At 44.7% G+C, this 24,741-nt stretch overlaps 1 protein-coding gene across 1 annotated transcript in view; it reads right to left on the bottom strand.

The window, feature by feature from the left end:
* The window catches only part of TNFRSF11A (TNF receptor superfamily member 11a), a 53,910-nt gene that overhangs the window by 18,839 nt on the left and 10,330 nt on the right, over window positions 1-24,741 (bottom strand). Inside the window, exons 2-6 of the mRNA XM_028479950.1 lie at window positions 11,111-11,192; window positions 9,490-9,615; window positions 5,604-5,747; window positions 2,864-2,957; window positions 1,611-1,702 (exon numbers count right to left, since the gene is read on the bottom strand). Coding sequence (XP_028335751.1) covers window positions 1,611-1,702; window positions 2,864-2,957; window positions 5,604-5,747; window positions 9,490-9,615; window positions 11,111-11,192 — 538 coding nt within the window. The remainder of the gene's footprint in view (window positions 1-1,610; window positions 1,703-2,863; window positions 2,958-5,603; window positions 5,748-9,489; window positions 9,616-11,110; window positions 11,193-24,741) is intronic.

Below are 24,741 nucleotides of genomic sequence, written 5' to 3'. Positions count from 1 at the left end.
TGACTGTAGGTTTGTCAGGGAGAGCTCCCATTCAGAAGGGTGAAATCGACAATGCAGCCCAGTCCTGCCGGCTGCCATAGCTCTGAGGGGCCAGCCCAGGACCATATTTAAATGCTTCTACTTTAGAACAACTCTAATAGGGATGACCACACCATCCATCATCTTTGTTTACCCACAGAACACTTCACTCTCTCTATGTGGATGGGCTCTGGAGGCAAAAGGAAGCCCCTTATCAAATCTCTTTCCAAATAACAACATGGCACCAGGGTTTTGCTGGTCATGAGAACAGAACCACAGCCATCCTGCGAAGCGTTTCAGGTACTTCATCTACAACACAATGTGGACTCGACCATTTTTTTCATCCCCCCTTGATCACTTAAATGCTAGTACCTTTGTATTATAAGCTCTTGGTTTACATGACCTGGTTTCCGGACTCTTGCTTTTCCTCTCCTTCTTTTTTTTTTTTTTTTTTTTTTTTTTTGGCTGCACTGGGTCTTTGCTGCTGCACGCGGGCTTTCTCTAGTTGCGGCGAGCGGGGCTACTCTTCGTTGAGGTGGGTGGGTTTCTCATTGCCGTGGCTTCTCTGGTTGCAGAGCTGGGGCTCTAGGTGCACAGGCTTCAGTAGTTGCGGCACACGGGCTCAGTAGCTGTGGCTCACGGGCTCTAGAGTGAAGGCTCAGTAGTTGTGGCGCACGGGCTTAGTTGCTCCGTGGTATGTGGGATCTTCCCGGACCACGGCTTGAACCCATGTCCCCTGCATTGGCAGGAGGATTCTCAACCACTGCGCCACCAGGGAAGCCCTCTCCTTCTGTCTTTTTTAAGACAATTTTTTATTGCTTCAGTTATTTTTAATGTTCTCTTAATGGTCTTTTTCAAATGCTGTTCTGACTGTGCAATTCCTTATCCAGAACACTTTGATGTTCTCCTGTTTGCCAAAATGTCAAAGCTAAGGCCTTGATTTTCTTAGTCAATGTTCATCAACCCCATCGCTCTGTGGCCTAGGTTCTCTGGCCTCATTAGAAAGGTTTCTTGCCACCTATGCCTCCTCCTGTGCTGTGATACCTGGACCCACCTTCACAGCATCTCGCTCACCTGGGTCAGCAGCTTCCGCCATTAACTGTCAACTTTCTGTCAATCATTGAAACTGTACTTGAGATTGATTTGATCCACAGGATGTTCCAGAAATAATGATAACTATCTTCTAACAAGTTGCTAACTCTGGCTGGTGACCAAAATCTCCCATAGGTACCCTACTGTGACCACTGTGACCACCACCATCCTATCACATTTGGGCATTTTAATTTATGTTTGCACCTCAGTTTTCTTTCTTTTTTTGGCATATACGAATAAATTACTAGTTATCCATTCCTTTTTTGGGCACATACAAATAAATTACTAGCTATCCATTCCACAGTAGAAAATTATCAAATAAACAACATATCTGGAATTAAAATACTAATAAAAATGAAATACTGAGCTGACCATGGATAGGACGAGATGACAAGGGAGAAATGGACGCCTCTGGATATAGCATGTAATTCGGGAGAAATCTAGAAGAGCTGACTAGACTGGGGCACATCTACCCAACCAACCTGCTTTATTCCACATACCATTTGGTGGTTTTGTAGGTGGAAGAGAACTACAAACCACATCTGATTTATCGGTCCCGTGAAGTGCTTCTGTCTCTCCAAGAATGGTACAGCTGTGAGGGGAAAGGTAGGTAAGTGCTTTGGTTTTATATTCTTATTTTAAAAAAAAAAAGCTACAAAAAGTTCTATCCCTTTAGATTGCAAGCTCATTCAGGAGAGGAACCAGGTCTCTGTGGATGTTTGAATCCCCAGCGTCTATCCACACATCATTAAGGTGACAAAGGCAATAGTAACTACTGCCAGTGTTCTCTAAGAACTACTCTGAGCGCATGGTCCAAAAGAGAAAAGACTGGTGTCTTCAGTAAAGAAGATTCCAAATTCAATTACCATGGCTAAGTGATAAACTTTGGATGAATACCCTTTCGAAGTTGAAAACACAGAAAATCTTTTCAAAATAAAACTTGGATAAGTGGATCAGAAAATAGATATTTTAGGAGAATTAATTTATTGGGAACTAAAAGAATCATGACATTGATTATGAGTATTCAACAACAAGCATGCCATGAAAGGACTCAGGAATTTCACTCTGGATATACTCACATAAGTGTGAGACAGTATTTAGAAAAGATGATTCGTTGCAAACTTATTTACTACTGCAAAAGACTGCAAACCACTTAAATGACTATCAATAGAGAGCTTATTAAATAAATTATGGTACATCTCTATGATGACATACTATGTAGCTATAAAAAGCCACAAAGATCTAAGTGAACTAATATGGAATGAGCTTCCTTCAGGATATATTATGCGGAAAAAAAAAACCTAAGTGTGTAAACATTTATTTAAACAGGAGGCTTCTATTTGCACATACACCACACACACACACACACACACACACACATCTTTGTACAAGTAAACCAGTGATGCTGGGAAGCTGGGAAAAGTGGGACTGGTGAGTGATAATAAGCATCCTAAGTAATTTGCAACTAAATAAGGTTAGAAAAAGGGAAAAAGCAGCTGCAACTATAAGTCAAAGCTTCAGTCAAACTGAATCTAACAAGCAATACACAACTCCTGTCACACATCAGAGTGAAGACTGGCTGCACTGGTTTATTTCCCTCACGCCCAATTGATAGACTTTTTCTGTTGTGAACCTGGCTTCCAGAGGAAGCCTCATCAAACTCAACCAGCCTGTTTTCAAAACAGATGAGACAGCAGAGGCTGAGGTGGGTTTAAAATCAACAAACCCTCTGGGTTCCTTCGTTGTCACTTACTTGGTCCAGGGTTTGCACTCTTCTGTGGAGGAAGAGGCGTCGGAGAAGTAGCCTGCGAGGCAGGGCTCGCACACCGTGTCCTTGTTGAGCTGCACTGTCAAAAAGACCAATGGACAGAAGAACACAAGACAAACGAGGACACTTAGAGATCGGCCAGGAGGATGGTCCAGAGGACCAGAGATCAGAAGCGCCCCCCCGCCTGCCTCCTGCCTCCACATTCCCGCCCTCACCACCTGCGGCCGGTGGCTGAAGTCCTCACAGACTTCAGAGGGCCTGAGACCCCACAGCAGGTGACAGCACTGTGTCCAGAGGGGAAATGGCTCACTTTCAGGGCGCCAACGCCAGGTCTGAATTAGATCCAGCTCTCTGGTCCGACCCTCTGACGGTCAGAGCCACCGTCCTGGTCACCGATCCTTTGTTTCCTGGCCAGGGAGCCTGCTATCTGTTTTGTTTTAATCAAGCACCTGTCTGTTCTCCCCTGTCTCCCCTTTGGGGCTTACACCAGGCTTTGGGTACAGAGAATGGCAGCCCATTTACCGCTTTTAAAGGAAACTTCTTGTCTTGACCCTTTCTGATCAATACTCTCACCAGTCTAAGTATCGGAGCGTTGACAAAGTTTTCAACACAAAGAAAAAAGAAAAAAAAGAACCAAACTACACTATAGGTCTCTTTCCCTTAAACCAAGGGTTGGTAGTAACAGTTTTCTATAAAGAGCCATACAATAAATATCTTAGGCTTTGCAGGCCTTCTGGTCTCTGCAAATTACTTGTAGTATGAAAGAAGTCACAGATAACGCGTTAAAAAAAAAAATAGATGGGGCTGTGTTCCCATAACATCCTATTTACACAAACACAAGCGGTGGGATGGATTTTGGACCCCTGCCTTAAGCCATAGCACTGAAAGCAGGAATTGATCCTGGTTAGTAAATGATATCAACAAAGGTGCATTTAACATCTAGTCACTCGTATTAATTCAGACAGCTTTTAAAAAGATAAACACCCTCTGGGGGAAGAGATATGGGAACATATGTATATGTATAACTGATTCACTTTGTTGTAAAGGAGAAACTAACACACTATTGTAAAACAGTTATACTCCAATAAAGATGTTAAAAAAAAAAAAAAAAAAATACCCTCTGGAAGAGTAACCCTTAAAAACAAAGCGACTTCCTAAAGGGGCTGCAAGGCACGAAGAGCCTGAAGGGACACAACTTTCATGTCTGCTCTTTGTAACACTGACCTGCTGGGGGCATCCTGCACATTCTCCTTTCTCTTTTTTCCTTTCACAATCACACTCCCACTTTATAAAAGAAGGCACACTTCATACCTTCTCCAAATCCTACCACAGTGCCAAACTTCTGAGATGCCAAACAAAGCAACAAGTCAAAATATTGGTGATGGAAAAAAGCTCCTGCATTCAGAGCACCTCATTACAGCCTCTGTCTTTCCCTATCTATTAAGGGCAAGGGTGTGACAACAGATATGGGGTATTTGGGATCAGGTTCAGTTGTTCTGAGTTCAAATATACTGCAAGGCAGGGGTAAAATTTTCAGTCATCCATGTCACCCCCTCTACCCTCCACCTATTGCTGAAGAATGCACCATTTCCAAAGAAGCAAAGCAGAGAGGACACTGACCAGAAAAAAAAAAAAAAAAAAAAGCAGAAAGGGACCAGCACCTTTTTTCATGCAGCTAACAAACTTTTGGAAAGGCTCTGGGTCTTGCTTATATCTCAGAACCAGAATTCAGAAGGGAGCAGGCTGTCACAGGGAGATTTATTTTAGTAATTAAAAAATCGTCAGACTTCTTCCCACGAGAAAGCCTGTCTGGTTTAATTGACGGACTGACTGTGTCAGACTCTGTGATGGACATTTTCCTCCACACGAAATGAAATGAAAAATATTTTTAATTCTCCCAACCCTGTGTCTTACTTTTATAATTATAATATAGCAAAATATAATATATTCATCTTTTGGACCAACTGTGTATAATAATAACTGTAGTAACAACTCAGTCCAGAAGAAATGTTTTTACACTTAGAACCCTGAGTCACAAGAAATTTTTAAAAATTAAAATTTCCAATAGGTACATTTTTTTTCACGTGAAAGAGTATGAAAAGGTGATTAGTATAAACCCCCCGAGCCTAAAAATACATTAGGATAAAACTCTGTGGGGAAGGTGAAACGGATACAAATCAAAGGAGAGAAAAGAACTATATAAAATTTCCAACAGTTAGACGATCAGTGCATTTTTAAATGGATGATGATGGCTATTCAGTTGCTATCCCATGTTTTGATTCCGCTGAATATTTTAGAAAATATAACTTACTGCTGTTCCAATTCCCTGGAAACTAAGTCCTTAAGCGACTCTTTCAATTTGTAATAAAAATGTTTAGCTCTATTTAAAAATTTGGCAGGAGGTGCACGGCTTTTCAAAATTCTCCGAAGAGGGTGCACATGTTTTAAAAAAAGTTTGGGGACCCCTGCATGATCCGGTTCCCCCCTTACTGGGCATGGGAAGGTTCAGAAGGAGGAGCCTTGAGAAGAGCGCGTGGGCCGAGCTCTCACATTCCCCTGGAGGCGCACGACCTGGGGTCCCTTCCCAGGGAACCCTCAGCCTCCTCCAGCGCCCCCTGGTCCCGCAGAGTGTCATGACTCAGGGAAGCCGTCTGAGAGGCCGCTTTGGCCGGGGTACTTGCACGGCTTTGGGGAGCGCCGCCAGACGCGCGACCCCGGCTCGTACCCGGGAGCCGGGCGCCGAAGCCGGGCGCGCACTCGGCGTTGCGACGGCAGCAGCGGCAGTCCTCGCTCCAGTGGTACCCGGCGGTGCAGGCGCAGCGCCGCGGAGCCGTCCGGTTGCCGGGCTCCACGGCCACCAGGGCCTTGCCTGTGGGAGAGAAAGACAGGGCGGCGAGGCAGCAGGAGCAAGGGCGGATACACACCTTCCACCTCGTGCCACTCGCTCCCCAGCACCACCAGCCCCAAACCACCCAGACCCCCCGGACGTAGCGCACGGATGAATCACTCAGGACGCCGGGATTCAGGAACTCCCAAGTTCCCCCTCACACTTCCTGTGCTGGCACTAAAACATCCCAGAAGGTTTTGTTGGTTTTTTTTTCTCTCTCTCTCAATAATTAAGAGTCTTGTGGTTTTTGAAAAGTCAGTTTTCATGTTGGTAGGAAGATTAAGGCCTGGGGAGTTTCTGATCATTGATTATTTTGACGAACGCCAAAATAGTCGACTTCACAGCTTCTTGAGTTTTAGTAAATTCAAATGTGATAAACATTCTTAACACCAATGCTAGATCAGACCTAAGAGAACTGGGTTTCTGGAGACTGGGGATTCATCTTGGGATCCTGCAGGGCTGCAGGATTATTCAGAGTCCTGAAAACAGGCGTCCCTGTGGGATTAGATACGGGCAAAGTAAGGAGGTTGGGCCTGGCGACATACTTGGAAATTAATCTCTCCCCCAAAACTTAGGATAACACGTTCGTTGTCTCTTTTCTCACAACACATAGCAAAGTGCTCTCTTCTTATCTCAAACCTCCTGGCCCTTTCCAGTTTTTGTGGAATAGAGGTAAATGCTCACACACAGTCGACCCTCATTATTCGCTGGTTCATATTGGCAGTTTCGCCTACTGGTTAAAATTTAATCGTAACCCCCAAATCAATAACTCCTGGTGCTTTTGCAGTTATTCTCCAACACATGCAGAACAGCGAAAATTCTGAGTCACTAGCTGGACATGCATGTCCCCAGCCAAGGGCAAACGGAGTGACACGGCCTTCTAGTTTTAGCTCTCACACTGGAAATCAGAGTCCTTTTTGTGGTCTATTTAGTGTCCTATTTTTGGCATTTTTGTGTTTTTTATTGGTGAGTTCACTGTTTAAAATGGCCCCCAAGCACAGGGCTGAAGTGCTGTCGAGTATTTCTAAGTCCAAGAAGGCCATGATGTGTCTTCTGGAGAAAAATCCATGCATTAGATAAACTTTGTTCAAGGCTGTTTATTGTGAGTTCATTGTTAATGAATCAAAATATTTCTTAAATAAGGTGTCTTTAAAACAGAAACACGTACAAAATGAGGTTATGTTCACCCACCCAGGAGTGGTGGTTCAGTATTTGCTAGCTCAGTGTTTGTGGCGACTTTATAGAACATAACTACCGTGAATAACAAGAATCACCTGCACACACACATGCATACATGAAACAACACAATAACATTTATTTAAAACAGACTTCCTACTCCTCCTATACATCCCCATCTCACCTGGATTGTCCAAACAGCCCTTGTACTTTATATTTCTGAATACTTATCAGAGTTTGTTACGGACTGATGTTTGTGTCCTCTCAAAATTCATATGTTGAAATCCTAACACCCCCCCCACGCCCCGCAGTGTGATGATATTAGGAGGTGGGGGCTTTGGGAGGTGATTAGGTCATGAGGGTGGAGCCCCCATGAATGGTATTAGTGCCCTTATAATAAGAGATGGCACAAAGCTTGCTTCCGCTCTTTCTCTGTTCGCCACCATGTGAGGACACAAGCAAGTGGCTGTCTTGAAACAAGGAATAGGGAACACACCAAGAGCCCCGCCATACTGGCACCCTTATCCCAGACTTCCAGCCTCCAGAACTGTTCGGTATATATATTTGTTGTTTAAGCCACTGAGTCTGTGGTATTCTGTTATAGCAGCCTGAACTGCCTAGGACAGAGTTCCAAGAGAAAACAAAGAAACCAGAAACCTGTTCCCTCCTTCACTGTCTCAAGTTATAACCAGCAGGGAGGGAATGCTTCCTGTTCCCATTCTTCTCAGACTAGAGCTGGGTGAACCTGAGAAGTCTCCACTCCCTTCTGTGTCCACTCTCCGAGGCCCAGGTCAGCTCTGAAGCACCAAGACCAATTTGCATAAACATGGACATACTGTCTGGAACATATGGACAAGTGTCATTTTCCTTGGAAAATTCGAATTCCAGTATCCCACTCAAAAGTAAGTGCATGTGGACTTCCCTGGTGGTGCAGTGGTTAAGAATCCGCCTGCCAATGCAGGGGACACGGGTTCGATCCAGGAAGATCCCACGTGCTGGGGAACAACTAAGTCCGTGCGCCACAACTACTGAACCTGTCCTCTAGAGCCCGCAAGCCACAACTACTGAAGCCCGCGCGCCTAGAGCCCACACTCCGCAACAAGAGAAGCCACCACAATGAGAAGCCCGCGAACCCCAATGAAGAGTAGCCCCCACTCGCCGCAACTAGAGAAAGCTTGCGTGAAGCAACGAAGACCCAACACAGCCAAAAATAAGTAAATAAAATAAATAAATAAATAAATATATATATATAAAAGTAAGTGCATGTAAGCCTGTGTGGTTATGAACAATTTTGACATATTTTAAATATCTTACTGCACTAGGTTTGGGGCTTTAATCAATTTTGGCAGTAGACAGGGTGAATCTTTCTTTCCAAGAGACAGCAATGAGTCAAGCTCATTACTAAGCAGTGGGAAAGAAAAAAGACTTGATCAGATGCTTCTGCTCAATGGAGTTTCCATGTTACCTTCTCTGGACAAAATCTGCCAGCTCTCTCTAACACTTTAGAAAAATTACGATGTTTAGAAAAATGCTTATTTCCTAGTTCTGTCTACTGAAAAAAAAAAAAACAAACAAACCTATACACAAGGATCAATCCAGTAGCAATAAGCCTTCCCAGCACCCAGACTGAAGTTGCTAAATAAGATGTTCTGCTGAAAGCAATGAGAAATCCTTGGAGAAATGGCTGATTCCAACTTTAGGGCAGGTAACGTCCAAGATGAGGCTGGGGGCAAGAGAGCTCAGAAGGACACTGGGGGCCACATCGAAAGACTTGGGGGCCACCTGGGAGAGGTGAGATAATCCAAGTACCAGTAAAACTAGTAACTGCAATAGATTAAAACACCTCAAATACGTAAATGCATGAGTTCATAATATTCATACAAATTCTTTGGCGACAACTTGGTTATCGAATCATTATTTTGAAAAGTGGTAAATAAAGTTACAAGCATTCATTCTGCCTTTCCTGTATATACTGTACTTCAGGGTAACAACCCGTTGATGAGGGAAGTTTCTCTTTAGAAAGCATTCCAGCCAATAAAGGAAGACGGGATGATGGAATTAGAACATCCCCTTTCTGCGGCCCCTAATGAAAATGGATCTAATCAACAGCTGCTAACATCACCCAAAAGAGAGAGAAGCAGCTACTCTGTGAGTACTGACATCACCACATTATGCTCACCTTTGAAGGAGTTCTGTCAAAAACAAAGCAGAAAAACCCAGATTCTGATCAGCCTTCTAGATCTAATACCCCCTTTACAGGAAATATTGGAGATATAAATATTCAGATATATATATATCTGAATCACTTTTCTGTATAGCTGAAACTAACACAACACTGTAAATCAACTATACTTCAATAAAAACAAAACAAAACTATTCCAGAACAGAAGTTCTACACGAAGAATTTTAACACAATCCTTCTGGGATCCGAAGCACATCTTTCTGGGGGTCTGTGGTCAAAACTTCTTCCCATGGCCCCTAAAAGAGACAGTATTGCTGTATCTAAAAATATCATTTATCCACACAGCCCCCGACATGACTGACTCACCTGTATCACAAACTTTATGCAGCAAGCATTTATCTTCTTCATTCCAGGTGTCCAGGTATTCATCCGGGCCACAGGGCAGACAGACGCTTTCAGAGGTAGCAGCGCATTTGGAAGACAAGTACTTTCCTTAAATTAGAAGGGGAAACATGCACTAATCAAAAATACTCCCTCCCAAAAAAGCCAACAAATCAACAAAAATGCACCAATCTGGGAATTCCCTGGTGGTCCAGTGGTAAGGACTCCGTGCTTTCACTGCTGTGGGCCCAGGCTCAATCCCTGGTCAGGGAACTAAGATCCTGCAAGCCACAGGGTGTGGCCAAAAAAAACAAAAACAAAAACAAAAAAACAAGCACCACTCTACTGGACCCCTTACATGACCATGATTCCAGGACATCCCCCTAAGGTAGACTGATACATGAGATAAGACCACATCTCACGGCGACGGCTCCTCAGGCCTCCCGGCTGGCTCAGATAACCTCTCCTGGGTTTGCCGTGCCTGTGTTCACGGCAGTCTTTTAGATCTTCTAAGTAAAAGGTCACCCCTTCCACCCCAAACCTCTGCTGACTAAGGAAAAGAACTATGGTTTTCAAACTGGTGCCTGCAGAACTTGAGGGGCTCCCTGGGGGCTAAGCAAGAGGAACTTCCTCTCACCTCTCCCCTCCCATCTTCAAAACCCCTCTACTGTCAACCTGGATAGTTAACTTCTTTTGTCCCAAGTATACTGTGCGCTCACGGTAAACTTAGTTTGAACAGAGTAATACACACACACATGCATGCGTGAAAATCACTGGACCTTCCTTCTACGAACCCAAAAAATATTTGTAGCTGAAATATCTAAAGGATCTTGTTATAAGGTAAGCACCTTTTCCTTAAAGCTCTCCTCCCCTCCCCAGAACAGTGAGTGAGTGAGGACCCTCTGGACTTGGGGCTTCACTGAGGCCATAGAAACACTTGGTCACCTTCTGGCAGAACAACTTTGGGGAAGTGGTGACCAGTCCACCTTCTACCCCTCAGCAGGCATTGTGGGGAGGAGTTATAACAGGGTTTCAGCAATTTTTAGCAGTGATTCTAGGATAGATTACCACCCCCATCCTCTGCTAATTTCTGTGAAAATAATACTTTTTTTTTTTTTTTTTGGCCACACCGCATGGCTTGCAGGATCTTAGTTCTCCCACCAGGAATCGAACCTGGGCCCTTGGCAGTGAAAGTGCCGAGTCCTAACCACTGGACCGCCAGGGAATTTCCCAAAATAATATTTTTAAATAAGAGTTGTAGCTCATATTTTGAGAGTCTGAATCACAAACTTCTAAAACAGAGTTTCAGAAACCATCTTGCCTTCTCAAGAAACAGCGATTTGGAAAGCTGGTACTTAATTCACGTTCCAGCATGTACTTATTTCAAGTACCAGTTTCTGAAATCGCTCTTGATTTTTAAGTGATTTCATCTACTGAGAGAAAAGTTTTTGTCTTCAGAGTGACAAACACCACTACCTGCCACTAACATAAAAAGCCTACTCAATTTCTTTCTTTTTGTCTGGCAGGATAGAAATGGTTCCTTAGATTAAAAAAAGAACCCCGCCCACTTTTAGAGGACAATGACAGGAGGTTTAGAAGTACAAACCTGGTTCACATTTGTGACAGCATCGCCCAAGATGCTCGTAATGCCTCTCGCTAGTACACGGAGAGGTGATCTGAAAAGTCACCTAAAGAGAAAACGCGCATCAGGTAGAGATTAGGCACAAGTTCTTTCTAGAGAAAACAGAAAGTGAATTACTGACTCACACTTCTGAAAAGTATAAGAAATCACCATAAACAGTCCTGAAACTGCTCTGCATAATACCACCCCCCTCCCAAAGACGTCACTTTCCTATTCTAGCCCGTTTCTCCCTAACAATGTACAAAACCAATGATTCTGGCACCCAAATCCATTTAAGCATTTAAAACAATTTCGGTCATGCTCCTGGTAATAGGCCGGATGAAAGGGAAATTTACAAATGGTACACAGAAGGTTGAAAACCGCTTTGCACAACCCATGTACGAAATTGGTCCACTTCTGTGTCATCACATGGTGGAGTTTGCTCAGTCCACTTTGGTCATAAAACTGTAGAAGGGCAGAATGGGGCCCCTTAACATGTGTCTTATACCGGGAGGGCCAACTGTGGTCTTACAAGCTAGCTCTGATTTTTAAAAGATGCTTAATACCGCTTACCTTTTAAAATTTTAAACATGCAGAGAATCTGAAAAAGTGGGACAGCAAGGGGTTACAGGAAGCCTTCTGGCTTACAGCCAGGAGCCCTGACCGACCGCCCGCTGGCTGAAGGATCCCCGACAAGCTGCTTCAGCTCTTGGAACCTTGTCTCCTTTCTGTATGATTCTAATACCAATATTAATTTCCAAGTCCGCTCATCTAAGCAGAACAAAACAAAAAGCCAAGTCCCCTACAATCACTCAGATTCTTATCAATTTGCCACAGAAAAGCTCTTTTCTTTATCAGCTTTCTCAGTGTCAGAAAAAAAAACCACACATTCCTGTTGACAGGCAGGCAGTGGAGTTACAGACTGAACGATGAAATGGAAGCGTTGGGCTCAGCTGCTCAGACTTCACACTGTGCATACCAAGGGTCTGGTTCCTGCTGGGTCCCAGGGATCCAGAGTTCCAACCTTGCCCTCAAGGGACTTCCGCACACCAGGGTGTGTGCTATGATGGAGCCAGGTGGGTCCCTCCCTCAGCTGAAGGCCAGGAGAGGTGTCCCAAGGAGTGTGACAAGTGAGCACAGGCTTGCAGGATAAAAAAGAACTCAGCCAGATGAGGAAAAAGGAACTGGCCCGAGGAAGTGGGGGGCAGGGCAAGGAAGCCGTCTTGGGCAGAGTATGAGATGTTCAAACGGGGATACTGAGGCCTGAAGTGGCACGTCGGGTGGGGCTGGCAGTGGAGACCATCAGCAGAGTCCCGGGAGACGAGACCAAGGACGGTCAGAGCAATCAGAGGGCTTCACCTGCCTATTAAAGAGCTTGGATGGGAGGTGTAGAAATAGTGTAGCTTGGAAGAAGCCGTGCAGCCTCACAATACCTCAGTTATGAAGGAAGTTTTCTAGAGAGAGCACCACACCCAGAAAAGCCCAGGCTAGCTGAGTAGGCGGTGCAGGATGCCCCCAGTATGGACCTCTCCGGCCTCCCCCAGGCCAGGTAAAGGGCTTCCAGGAGGGTTGGGGCCAGGGACAGTTACTCTGAGGCTGATGAGAATGTCAAGTGTGCTTCTGCAGCCAGGTTATGCCAGGAAGGTTGTATTTGGACTTGCTTCCGAGACCTGTCTAACACTCTCTGTGGACCCCTGATAACATGCACTGACGTTCCCCGAGCATTCACCACATGACAGGGTCTGGTGGACGGTGCAGCGAGCCCACTGAACGTCGGGAAGAATGATGTAACAGAAATCACCCCACCTCTCCTTCCGGGTCTCTTTTCCTCTTTGTTTTTACAGGAATCTGTTTCTCTGCGCCTGGCACAGTAATGTGTGCACACAGAAGAAAGATGCACAGAGGCAAAAGGGTGAAGCTGAATTCGGTCAATGCAACTTTTGTCTCACAAACAGGATTTGTCTGAACCTGATGATATGTGAGCACTCCTGCAATGCTGATGACAAAGGCAAACAAGAGAAATGTGTGGCTGGAGATAAAGGCCGCTCGCTTCTGACCCATAAGAAAGCTGCAGGAGTCTCTGTTAAGATCAGCACAGACGTTGTCTGTATTACACACACAGCTTCTTCTTAGGGGAATCTGGTAAAAGGACTCCCCCAAGCAGCAGCTTAGAAGCTCTGTCAGGTGCTACAGGCTGTGCCCTGGGCTCCCAGATCCTGGTACCCGGTGAGCAACATTGACCTGAATATGTGGACAATTTGTTTACACATTTAGGAGAGTGGCAGTGATTCATTCGACCCATCCACCGTCTAACCCAGGAGCGTAATACTTCCTAGCAAAAATGGAAGCTACTGATTCCAGAGGTGACCAGATGTCTTAGCTCTTAAACAGATTTTCACAGATTATTCCTTAGACTCCATATCTGTCTCCTAAGCTTACTGTGACTTTACACCTGGACATGTCTTCTTTTTTAAAAATGGAGATATAATTCACATACCATGAAACTCACCCTTTCAAAGGGTGCGATTCAGTGTTGGTTTTTTTTGTTTTTTTTTTTTTTGTATATTCACAAAGTTGTGCAACCGCCGCTGCTGTCTAACTCCAGAACACCTTCATCACTCCAAAACTGATATGTCTGCTTGACACAGCTCTAGGATTACAGATCTTTTAAGTTGCATAAGCAATTCTGCTACTGGGAGAATTGGCTATGGTAAGGCAGAAAATTATGGAATTAATCTAATTTAAGGTATAGCTTAAACTGAACCCTACTTAATTCTTGAGTTACATCAGATACTTTGCAGTATCTTCAAACCTTCAAAATGGCAATAAATATACAACTCAAAGGGCAACATACATACACAGATATGGTTAAGGAAATGTGGTTTGCGGGTAAATAAAAAGAAACTGGAAAACTCTCTGTAGGAGGCCTACACCTTCAGAAAGTAAGATGTGCCTTTGTTGTTTTGTTCCTTCTCTTGTCCTGCCTCTTTGCTTCTAAGAAGCTCTCTGCTTCTTTTCCCCCACTGGCGGAGCCGCAGCTCTAGGATGACCCTCTTATTAGAGGACCTGCGGCTCCCCGGATCTCACACAGCATGTAAAGCTTGTCCCGTGCTGGTCTCACTCTGATCTCGAGCTCCACGTCCAGGAACCCTGTGGTTTGCTCTCTGCACTGCAGTCCCCGCATTTGTAACTATTAGGAAACCTAGATCTTGGACACCCTGGCCTGTCACCTTTTGCTGATCCCCTGCGGACTTGTCGCTCCATGCTACAGGCCAGATGGGCTCTGCCTGCCTGCCTCCTGGATCCCAAGTCCCCGCGTCCAACCTTCTTGGGCTCGGTTTCCGGTTAGCCTGAGCTGGATCTCCTTGACACCAGCCTCCCTCTGTCTGGACAGCCTGCCAGATACACCCCCAGACTGGCGTTTTTTTGATGTGAATGAACGGATGCCCTTCAGCCCCTCCCAGTCTGACCCCTTCTTTTTCTTTTTTAACATGTTTATTGGAGTATAATTGCTTTACAGTGTTGTGTTAGTTTCTGCTGTATAACAAAGTGAATCAGCTATACGTATACATATTATCTATTTTACATTTGGTAGTGTATGTATGTCAATGCTGCTCTCTCACTTCATCCCAGCTTACCCTTCCCCCTCCCCGTGTCCTCAAGTTCATTCTCTAGGTCTGCATCTTTATTCCTGTCCTGCCCCTAGGTTCTTCAGAACCATTTTTTTTTTTTTAGATTCAATATATATATATGTGTTAGCATACAGTATGACCCCTTCTTTATCCTACAGATTCTAGCTCTGACATCTCCCATCTCAACAGCAGCTGGGAGAGCCTGCAGGCTGCTCAAGCCCCTCCTGGTCCTCTGGCCCTTCCCTCCCAACAGCTCCGAATTTGGGCCTGACTCTAGCCCCCAAGACTAAGCTCCCAATGCTTATGAGGTGGTAGCTCTTATTATTGGTAGCAATCCCAGTAAGGCAGTAATTTGATAAAAACGTGTTTCTGCTTCAGTGTTTTGGAAGCAACCTCCCAGGGAAGGGGGGGATTCAGCAGAAGGCTGCAGATTTTCAGTTCATCGGGTGACTTTGTCAACCACCTCCAGTCTCCTCTCTTTGCCCAAGATGCAGCAACAGAAGGCCTTTGGTAACCGAGTTGAGACGTACAAACTTTGAGTTACCTACGTTTTTGTCTAGTTTGCCTTCAGGATTGACTTGTTTCCCTCTAAAACAATAGAGCTTCTGAACCATCGTTGTTTTCATTAAGCAAATAAAGCAGAACCCCTTCTAAAATGTCTACTTATTGAACAAAGAATACAGTCACATACACTCAAAATCGGGTCTGCTGCAGTGCTTGTGTTTGGGGGAATGCGACTTGATTCATGCATATGGCACTGAGAAGTCTCGTGAAAAACCGGCCATGTCCTACCACAGTTCTTAATCAATAAACTACAAAAGTAATGTTTGGCCCACAGAGTTTACAGTGACTGACTTCTGCTTTCTAACAGACTTCCCCTGAATGTATAAGAAACACTAGAGTCTGTTTATAGCAAATATCCTTTACATCCCCTGCCTTTCTTTCCCCCCATATAAATTCCTTGGAAAGTCTAAATAAAGGAGTTAAAATGGCAAGACAATACATCTGATTTATTGGCCATCTGTTGCCTCACTCTCTTGTGTGTTTTGTGTCATGTGTATATTTGTTTCAGGGCATACGGGCTGGTATTTAATTTTAACGGCTGACAAACTCTTCTGGAATAAGCATGTCCACAGTCTGTGCAAGGCTTTGGGAGGCCGGAGGGAGATAATAAATTGTACATCAAAATTGTCTTTATAAAGCTCCATGGATTTATTTCCCACTGCAATGCGATGTTGGGTCTAATCCTGAGAAACCCCAAGCTGAAGAAACAAAACATTTCTGTGAGCTGAGCTGCAGAGACCGGAAGATCTGTATTCAGAATCCTGTAGGGAAGGTTGACTTAAATAGTTATTTTTCGTGCTGTTAATCAACCCAATTGTAGTGAAAGCCATTATGAATACTAAAATTACTTTTCTGCTCCACTGAAAATTCATGCTGACATATAACAAAACAGAAAGAAGCTTCGCTCCTTCTGTCAAACCAAGGGGAAAAGAACCCCACCCAGAAGAACAAATGAGGGATTTTCCATAGAGTTCATTTTATAAAATATCATCCATGACTATATTTGAGAATTTGGCTGTTAATTAAGTAAAGATGGTATCAAATTTCTGAATGTTACAGTCAGACTGAAAGATGTGGTTTTTCTTAAGAGAGAAACTACTGAATGTGAAAATAACACCTAATAGTTCTGCTGCCCTTGAAAAAAATATCCTTAAAGAAAGTCACGAATGAAAAGTGCTCTAATCCAGAATAGAACAGAAATCAATTACTAGTGACCTGTGTTCCCGAGAACACCAAGAAAGCGGCTTTACTATGAGGGTCTCACACCAGGAAACTGTTTCTCTCTGAAGGCTTTGGTTTTTAGAAATAAATGAACAACAAACAAACAAAAGGTCTCAGTCATAGGCCAGAGGAACCGACAAACAAATGCTGTTCCTTCTTGTCCATTTCTTTGAATGTCTGTTTTTTTAGCTGGCTGAGCAGTCAGGCCAGAGACGAGGTCTAAGTTTCTCCCCTCAAAACATTTCAGTTCATGAATCCAAACACAGACCCTTTCAACCGAGATGTTCTAGGGGACCTGCTCAGTTTGGTCCCTTTCTTAGCTCCTTTTCTCCAGAAGCTTCCAGTGGCCCTGCTCTATTTTATCCGGCTTTCTACTCTTGAATATGGCACAGTTCTATGTCTGTTACTGCAAAGAAAGCATCCACTGTCACGCCTCTTGTTTAAAAGTTCAGAACTGGAAGTGGATATCATAGAGGAATCATTTTGAGCTTGCACATCAGATAAGGCAGGTTTCCAGAGAAAACAGAAAAATGAAACACTAACTGAAGTAAAGTCTGACATGCCAGAATGTAGGGATTTAGCAGAGCAGAGGTCAGGGCCAGAAGGACACAGAGAGAAGGGAGAATGGTACCAGTGTGCTGGTGAAGACGGAAGAAGCTGCCTGGCCAGGTAGCTCCCCTGGTCGGTTAGGGCACGGCAGACGTCAGGACAGGATTCTTCCACCCAGGGCAGCTCTTAGAGTTGAGCTTCCAGACTGGCCTGTATAGAAGAATGCCTGACATTTCTTTAATAAAACTGTCTACATTTCTACAATTTGAGGACAAGGGGGAATAAAGTCAGTTCTAAGCCTGTTTCTTCACCTGTAAAATGGGGCTAATAATTGCACCCATCCCACCGCAGTGAGGATGAGATGGTATAATTCATGGAAAATGATGTATCAATGGCAAGTGGCAATACTCAGGAAAAATGAAGGCTCTGCTTTTTCACTTTGAAGCGAAGGACCCTTCTAGCAGGTAGCTGGGGGAATGAGGCGGGACAGGAATTGCGTCACTCACTCACTCAGCACAGGGGTGCACACCTGGCTGGCGCTCGGTAGGGGGGATGCTACTGTAGGCACCTGGGCAGAATCGGTGAACACCAATTACTTTTATCAGATCGTTCCCTGGTCGGGGGCTGGAGGGAAAGGAGTGTGACAGAAAAAGGAAAGAGGGTGGAAAAGAGACCAGGGACTCACAGAAAAATTCTGAAGGCCTGGCAATTTTCCTGAGCGTACCATCCCTGTTTAGTTTTAACATGGCTCTGATGACAAAAGCTGATGGCAGAGTGTTTCAGCTGGGCAATTGGAAAAACATGATTTTTGGGGGTTTTTTTTGGCTGCACCTCGAGGCTTGCGGGATCTTAATTCCCTGACTGGGAATAGAACTCGTGTCCCCTGCAGTGGAAGCATGGAGTCCTAACCACTGCACCGCCAGGGAATTCCCAGAGAAACATGTTTTTAATCCAAAAGGTTTATTTTTTTTAAAACCATGTTTGACTTCACATAAAGAAGTGCTTTCTCATGAGACTGAAATGGTGGCAGGTGGCCCGAGTCATAGTAGTGGCTTTCTGTCTGGAGCTTCGGTCGGTGACGGGGACGGAAGCCGGGCTGGGGAGGGAGCGAGCTTACTCAAAGCTTCTGCTGATAAAGTGTTTGCTAAATTCTGTCAGTGATTTCTGTCAACTGGGACGGAATCGAGCTATGACCAAATGCCCTTCTAGACATTTTCATTTTAGAAAAACTCAGAATTTCAAGCAGAAAGAATTTCAAGCTTACAGGTTTACAGAGAAAACATCAGACTTGTTTTTCTTTTGCACAAACCAAAGCTTCACATTTCATACTTCAGAACATTACACAGGCACCTATGAAGATAGTACGTTATCAATTACAGAGACAAAATAAAGGAGCAGCTTTTGGGGATCTCCTGTGCACCCCAGCAGATCACCCCGCGCACTCCCTGGAGAACACTGGACTGTGTTAAGAATGTGAAGACCCCACGTTATGCAAGCCAGGTATGTGGTCTAAGTCATGATGGAAGTGGATACAGAGAATCAAAGGGTTTAAATAGAAAACTCCCTGAGTGTCCAAAATACTACAATTCACTTTACAGAAATATATTTTACACACAGCTCTTGAAAAAAAAATTCTGCTGCTAAAAGTGAGGCTAGGGACTTCCCTGGTGGTGCAGTGGTTAAGAATCTGCCTGCCAAAGCAGGAGACACGGGATCGAGCCCTGGTCCGGGAAGATCCCACAGGCCGTGGAGCAACTAAGCCCGTGTGCTACAACTACTGAGCCTGTGCTCTAGAGCCCAAGAGCCACAACTACGGAGCCCTCGTGCCACAACTATTGAAGCCCGTGCACCTAAAGCCTGTGCTCTGCAACAAGAGAAGCCACTGAAAGGAGAAGCCCGCGCACCGCAACGAAGAGCAGCCCCTGCTCGCCACAACTAGAGAAAGCCTGCAGGCAGCAATGAAGACCCAATGCAGCCAAAAATAAATAATTTACATATTAAAAAAAAGTGAGGCTCAACTGTTCTCTGATTGGTACAATATGAAAAGATGTGTCTGTTTGAGAAGAATGTGAAGAAAATGAGGACCATCACGGATACTATTATAATAATTGACCTGCTACTAAGGGATCTGGGGCATTCTAAGATGCATTTTACGAATGTGTTTCCAGTGATAAAGAGTATTCAGAACTCCAACTCGAAGGTGTTCATCACAGCTGGTCAACTCCTGCTGGTCTCATTGAAAACCCACTAATATGAAACAACCCCCTCCCTACATACAGACCGCTCCCCATGAAGGGGTTGTGAGTTGATTTCCTCACTATGTAGACACTAGAGTAAGGCCAGTCATTCCTTTGCCTGAGTCATTTGCCTTACCTTGTAAGACGACTTTTCATATTACGATCAGAAGACAAATTTCGGTCTGGTCTAGGGTTTAATAATACAAAGCACCAGTCTCTTAAAAAGCTCTGCTATCATCACACCTTCAAAGCTGTCTTTACTGAGCTCTCATATATCAATACTTGTGCAAGGGGTTGGCTTGTGTAGGACAAGGGAATGAGTCCATCCTTACCCTCTCAAAGTGCGTCGCAGCAGAGGACACAGGCAGACAGAGAGGAGAGAAAACTAACAGATAGAGACCCACAGGACAACACAAGACCTGGTGCACTGGAAAGATCAAGTTCCACCAAGTCCCTGGATGCAACCCTCACTGGTCACGGACTGGGAAGGGGAGGGAACCTGGCCTGGGATACACGGGAAGGAATCACAGAGGGAGAGGCACAAAGCCCAGAGGGCAGGGGCAAGGGCAGAGGAGTGAAGAATGGGGCTTGGGCGGGTGGAGGGGGAGAGGAGGAGCAGTGGGGGACCTGCGGCAGATGCGGAGGCAGGGGAGTGGGGTCTTGGGAAGAGGCAGCTGTAGAAGAAAGGGGGGTCATTTTTAGCAGCGCCATGGAGTGTATTGCAAACAGCGGTGGAATGAGAAGGGCCAATAAGAAGGTGTGAACTCCTTTTGGCAATGAACAGTGTCTGATGGAGGGAATGACTGGTGTCTTATGGAAGGAATAGCCATGTAAAGAGCTGGCATGAACAAGGTAGGGAGTCTGGATCGTGCAGGAGGAGCAAAGAAAGTGGCTTATCTCAGGGAGATGAGAAAGGGCTGTCTCCATCGTGAAACACTGAATTTAGGTCTTTTTATGCCAGTCCTTCGAAAACCCATTTTTAAAAAAACTTTGGGGGTACTTTAATTAAAAACTGTTTTTATTGGGGTAAAAATTTTATATATATATATATATATATATATATATATATATATATAAAGAACTAAATTTGTCACTTAAACCATTTCTTTAGTGTACAATTCAGTGGCATTAATTACGTTCATGATGTTGTATAACCGTCACCATGGTCTCTTTCCAGAACATTTTCATCACCCCAAACAGAAACTGTTTTAACCATTACACAGTAACTCCCCATTTTCCCCTCCACCTGGGAACCCTGGAGTTAAACAATAATGCCCCATTTTCTCCAGCCCCTGGTAACCTCTATTATGCTTTCTGTCTCTGTGAATTTGACCATTCCAGGTACCCCATATAAGCAGAATCATACAGTATTTGTCTCTTTGTGTCTGGCTTCTTTCGCTTAGCACGGTCTTCAAGGTTCATCCATATTGTAGCATGTATCAGAACTTCATTCCTTTTTATGGCAGAATGATATTCCATTGTATGAATACATCACAGTTTGTTTATCCATTCATCTGTTGATGGATACATGGGTTGTTTCCACCTTTTCCCTGTTGTGAGTAGTGCTGCAGTGAACACTGGCACTGGAACTACCAAACTTTTTTCCATAGTTGCTGTACTATTTTAATACATTCCCACCGGAAATGCGGGAGGGTTCCAATTTCTGCACATCCTTACCAACACTTATTAAATTTTTCCTTTTTTTTGGTAATAGCGATGCTAGTGGGTATGAAGTGGTCTCTCAGTGTGGTTTTGATTTGCATTTCCCTAATGACTAATGATGCTGAACATCTTTTTTATGTGCCTGTTGACCAGTTTTGGAGAAATGTCCACTCAAGTCCTTTGCCCATTTTTATGGGGTAATTTCATTTTGCATGGACCTGTTCACAGGACTCAATTTAGCTGTCAACAGCACTGACTTATTATATAGGACTGGAATGGTTATTAGAGGGCTGTAGGACCCTTGGTTTCATTTTTACCAACTTGAAAGAAATCTTTGATTTTCCTGTTTAAGAAAAACTTTCCCGGTCTAAACTGCATCACTGCATGGCTCTCTAGAAAACAATCAAGGAGGTTTAGCACTTAAGTAAGACGTGCTCAGTAAGTTTACAACCTAAAAGTGGAACAAATTAAATATGCATTCACTTACTCCTCAAAGGTTAACTGAACACATCCTATGTGCCAGAGACAATTTTAAGTTTTTTGGATATAGTAGACACTAGACAGAGAGAGTCCTTGCTTATATTGTACTTCTTGGGAGAAGAGTGACAGTAAACAAACATGAATCTGGTTGGAATGACTGTGATGAAAAAAATAAAACAGGATAAGTAAGGTGATGGGATGACGAGGGGGAGCCTCATCAGATGAGATGACTTTTTGAGTGGAGACCTGCATGAAGCGAGGGAACAAGACAAATTAATAGCAAGTGTCTGGTAGAGGAGTAGTTCAGGTGGACAAAAAAGCATTTGCAAATGCCCCGGGAGGGTGTGTGCCTGGCTTGAACAGAAACAGCAGGAAGGCCTGTGTGACTAGCGCAGCGAGGAGAGGCTGGAGTATAAACTCACACAACTGATGACATAATTTACCCAGATCGTGAGTTAATATGCACCTGCAGCTCCAGGACTGTGTGATACTGACTTTAGGTTCGTAGTGGACATAACGTTTTAAATAATAAGCACTTCATACTATTTTTATCACCAGGCAGGAAATACAATATTTGCCATAAGAGCTTTTAATTTTTACATTTAATTGTGATAAAATACTCATAACATAAAATTTACTGTCTTCAGCGTTTGCCACCAGATTTTTTAAAAATAGATATTATACAGAGAAAAAAAATCTGACTCAGGTCAGGTTTGATTAAAAAAAAGGAAAAAAACAAAACCCTTAAAAATGTAGAGTAACTGTGGCCTATTAGAAGTCTTGGTATATTCACCATTTCGATTTAGCAAACGTTACAGTTGACTTCATGAGCTGTCTTGAAGGTTGCCTTTTATGGCCCCATCAGTATTTTTTTTCTCTGACCACCTTGATTCCAGATAAGCTCCTTTAAGAAAAAAAGTGCTACACTTATTTAGACAGGAGCATATCAAAGGTCCATAGATTTTTGTTCAACTCTCCTTCTTACTTTCCTCCCAATGTATTTATTATCTCTGCTCCTAGACAAGAAAACATAGGGCCTAAGGGAAAATGAAGAAATAACTTTGCATGTCAAAACTTTAATTGCAAGTTTCTTTGTCTTCTGGGGAGATAAAGGGTGAGAAAAGTCTGCAGCCATGGGCTACCTGAAATGAAGGTCCAAGGAAGGATAGTTTCCTAAACACAGTAATTAGGATGGGTTTGCCTCGTCCTCACATTGTCACCCCACATGCTCCAGTGAATGCCCCTTTACTCTCCCAGTGCGAAAGGATTTTTTTTTTTTTTGCCATTCTTGAATTTTTTTGTTCTTTTAACTTTTATTCATTTGAGATGAGAACTGCTTTCTCTTCTTTCCTGTAGTAAGCGCCAATGGCCCCTGTGCTTCCAAGCGTGTGCTGGTCTGCTGGACACCAAGGACCCTCCTAGGCTCTGCCTCCATACTGGGGGTGGACCAAGCTAATAAGGTGGTTAGCCCCCAAAGCGGCCGGGGTAGGGACTAAACTTCCCCCCGCCCGCCTCTTAAAAGTGCACAGAATCACCTGGAAATCTCATTAAAAGGTGATTCTCATTGGGTAGGTGTGGGGTGGGGCCTCACTCTGCATTTCTAACCAGCTCTCAGGTGATGCTCATACTGCTGGCTGTCGAGTGGCAAGGTCAGAGATCGTTCAAGACCGAGATGCAGTCCAGCGCCTCAGCAAGGCCCCCCGGGCCCGCACGTGTGCTCAGTCTCACCACAAGCCCTCCTCCTACTGTCTCCTCGGCAGCCCTGCCCTGGATCCTAGGCCTCAGACACACCGCGGCCCCCGGCCTCCGCCCCGCTCCATTTCGTCCAGCCAACCCGTGTCATCCTACTCAACCCTGGAGCCTGAGTCAACCAGTCTGACACATGAACTCGCCCACACTGGCCACTTTGGTGTAACCTCAGATCTCACACCTGGACTGGTTAGCCCCTTGCGCTAGATGGTCTCACATCCACCAGGACTGTCTCCTGTCCCAATCCCTTTGATGCTATGCTCTACGGCTGTTTTCCTCCTGGTAGACTGAAAGCTGGCAACTAGGCCCTCAGCACACCGCCCCCTCCCCCCAGTCGCCTGTCCCCAGCATTTTTCAACAGACGGCGCTACACCACTTTCAGGGTCTACCCCCGCTCAGGCTCCTCGGTTAACTCACCGGCATTCCAAGCCCCCCAACCTGGTTTTGCGTGCCCTGTGCCTGCTGGCCACCCACACGCCACTCTACTAACCACGCCTGCTCCTGTGTCAACCCTGTCCCCATGCTTTGCTCGGCTCTCCCGCCTCTATCACCAATCCAAACGCCAGCCCTCCCTCCTGGCTCGGCCCGTCCCACCTCTCCTGGGGAGCCTTGCCTGTGGCCTCTGACCCACGAGATCCTCCACCCTTCCTGTATCCCACCATGTATCTCACGTATCCCACATCTCACACCCTCCCATGTCCTCACAGGGCCACATGCAAGGACTTCAACTAGATTCGAAGTTCCCGGAAGGACTAAGCCGGTGCTGGTGACTGAGCAGGTGCCCACAGGATGCTGGACCTGGGGGGAGATGCAGCGGGGGGACCCTCCCCGTCGAGGTGGCTGGGGCACCAGACACCACTGCCCCGGCCTCCTGAATAATCACTGCCATGCTCGGCACCCTTCATCTATCTTGCTTTTCAAGACTTTACACCACACACCTAGTGCTATCCCTGAACCTGTTTGAACTCGTCCCTCTTCTTCCTTTTTTTTTTTTTTTTTTACACAGTTGAGCTTCATCTTCTCTTGTCTCAGCCACAACTGACCGACACTTTTTTAAAAAACAAACCATAATTCAAAAAGAGTCATGTACCACAATGTTCACTGCAGCTCTATTTACAATAGCCAGGACGTGGAAGCCACCTAAGTGTCCATCGACAGATGAATGGATAAAGAAGATGTGGCACATATATACAATGGACTATTACTCAGCCATAAAAAGGAACGAAATTGAGTTATTTGTAGTGAGGTAGATGGACCTAGAGTCTGTCATACAGACTGAAGTAAGTCAGAAAGAGAAAAACGAATACTGTATGCTAACACATAGATATGGAATCTAAAAAAAAAAGGTTCTGATGAACCTAGGGTCAGGACAGGAATAAAGATGCAGACGTAGAGAATGGACTTGAGGACACGGGGAGGGGGAAGGGTAAGCTGGGACGAAGTGAGAGAGTGGCACGGACATACATACACTACCAAATGTAAAATAGATAGCTAGTGGGAAGCAGCCGCACAGCACAGGGAG

Source organism: Physeter macrocephalus, chromosome 19 (assembly GCF_002837175.3).
Source record: "Physeter macrocephalus isolate SW-GA chromosome 19, ASM283717v5, whole genome shotgun sequence".
In the NCBI taxonomy this organism is placed as follows: Eukaryota; Metazoa; Chordata; class Mammalia; order Artiodactyla; family Physeteridae; genus Physeter; species Physeter macrocephalus.
The sequence above is the reverse complement of the archived record's forward strand: the minus strand, read 5'-3'. Positions and strand labels throughout refer to the sequence as shown.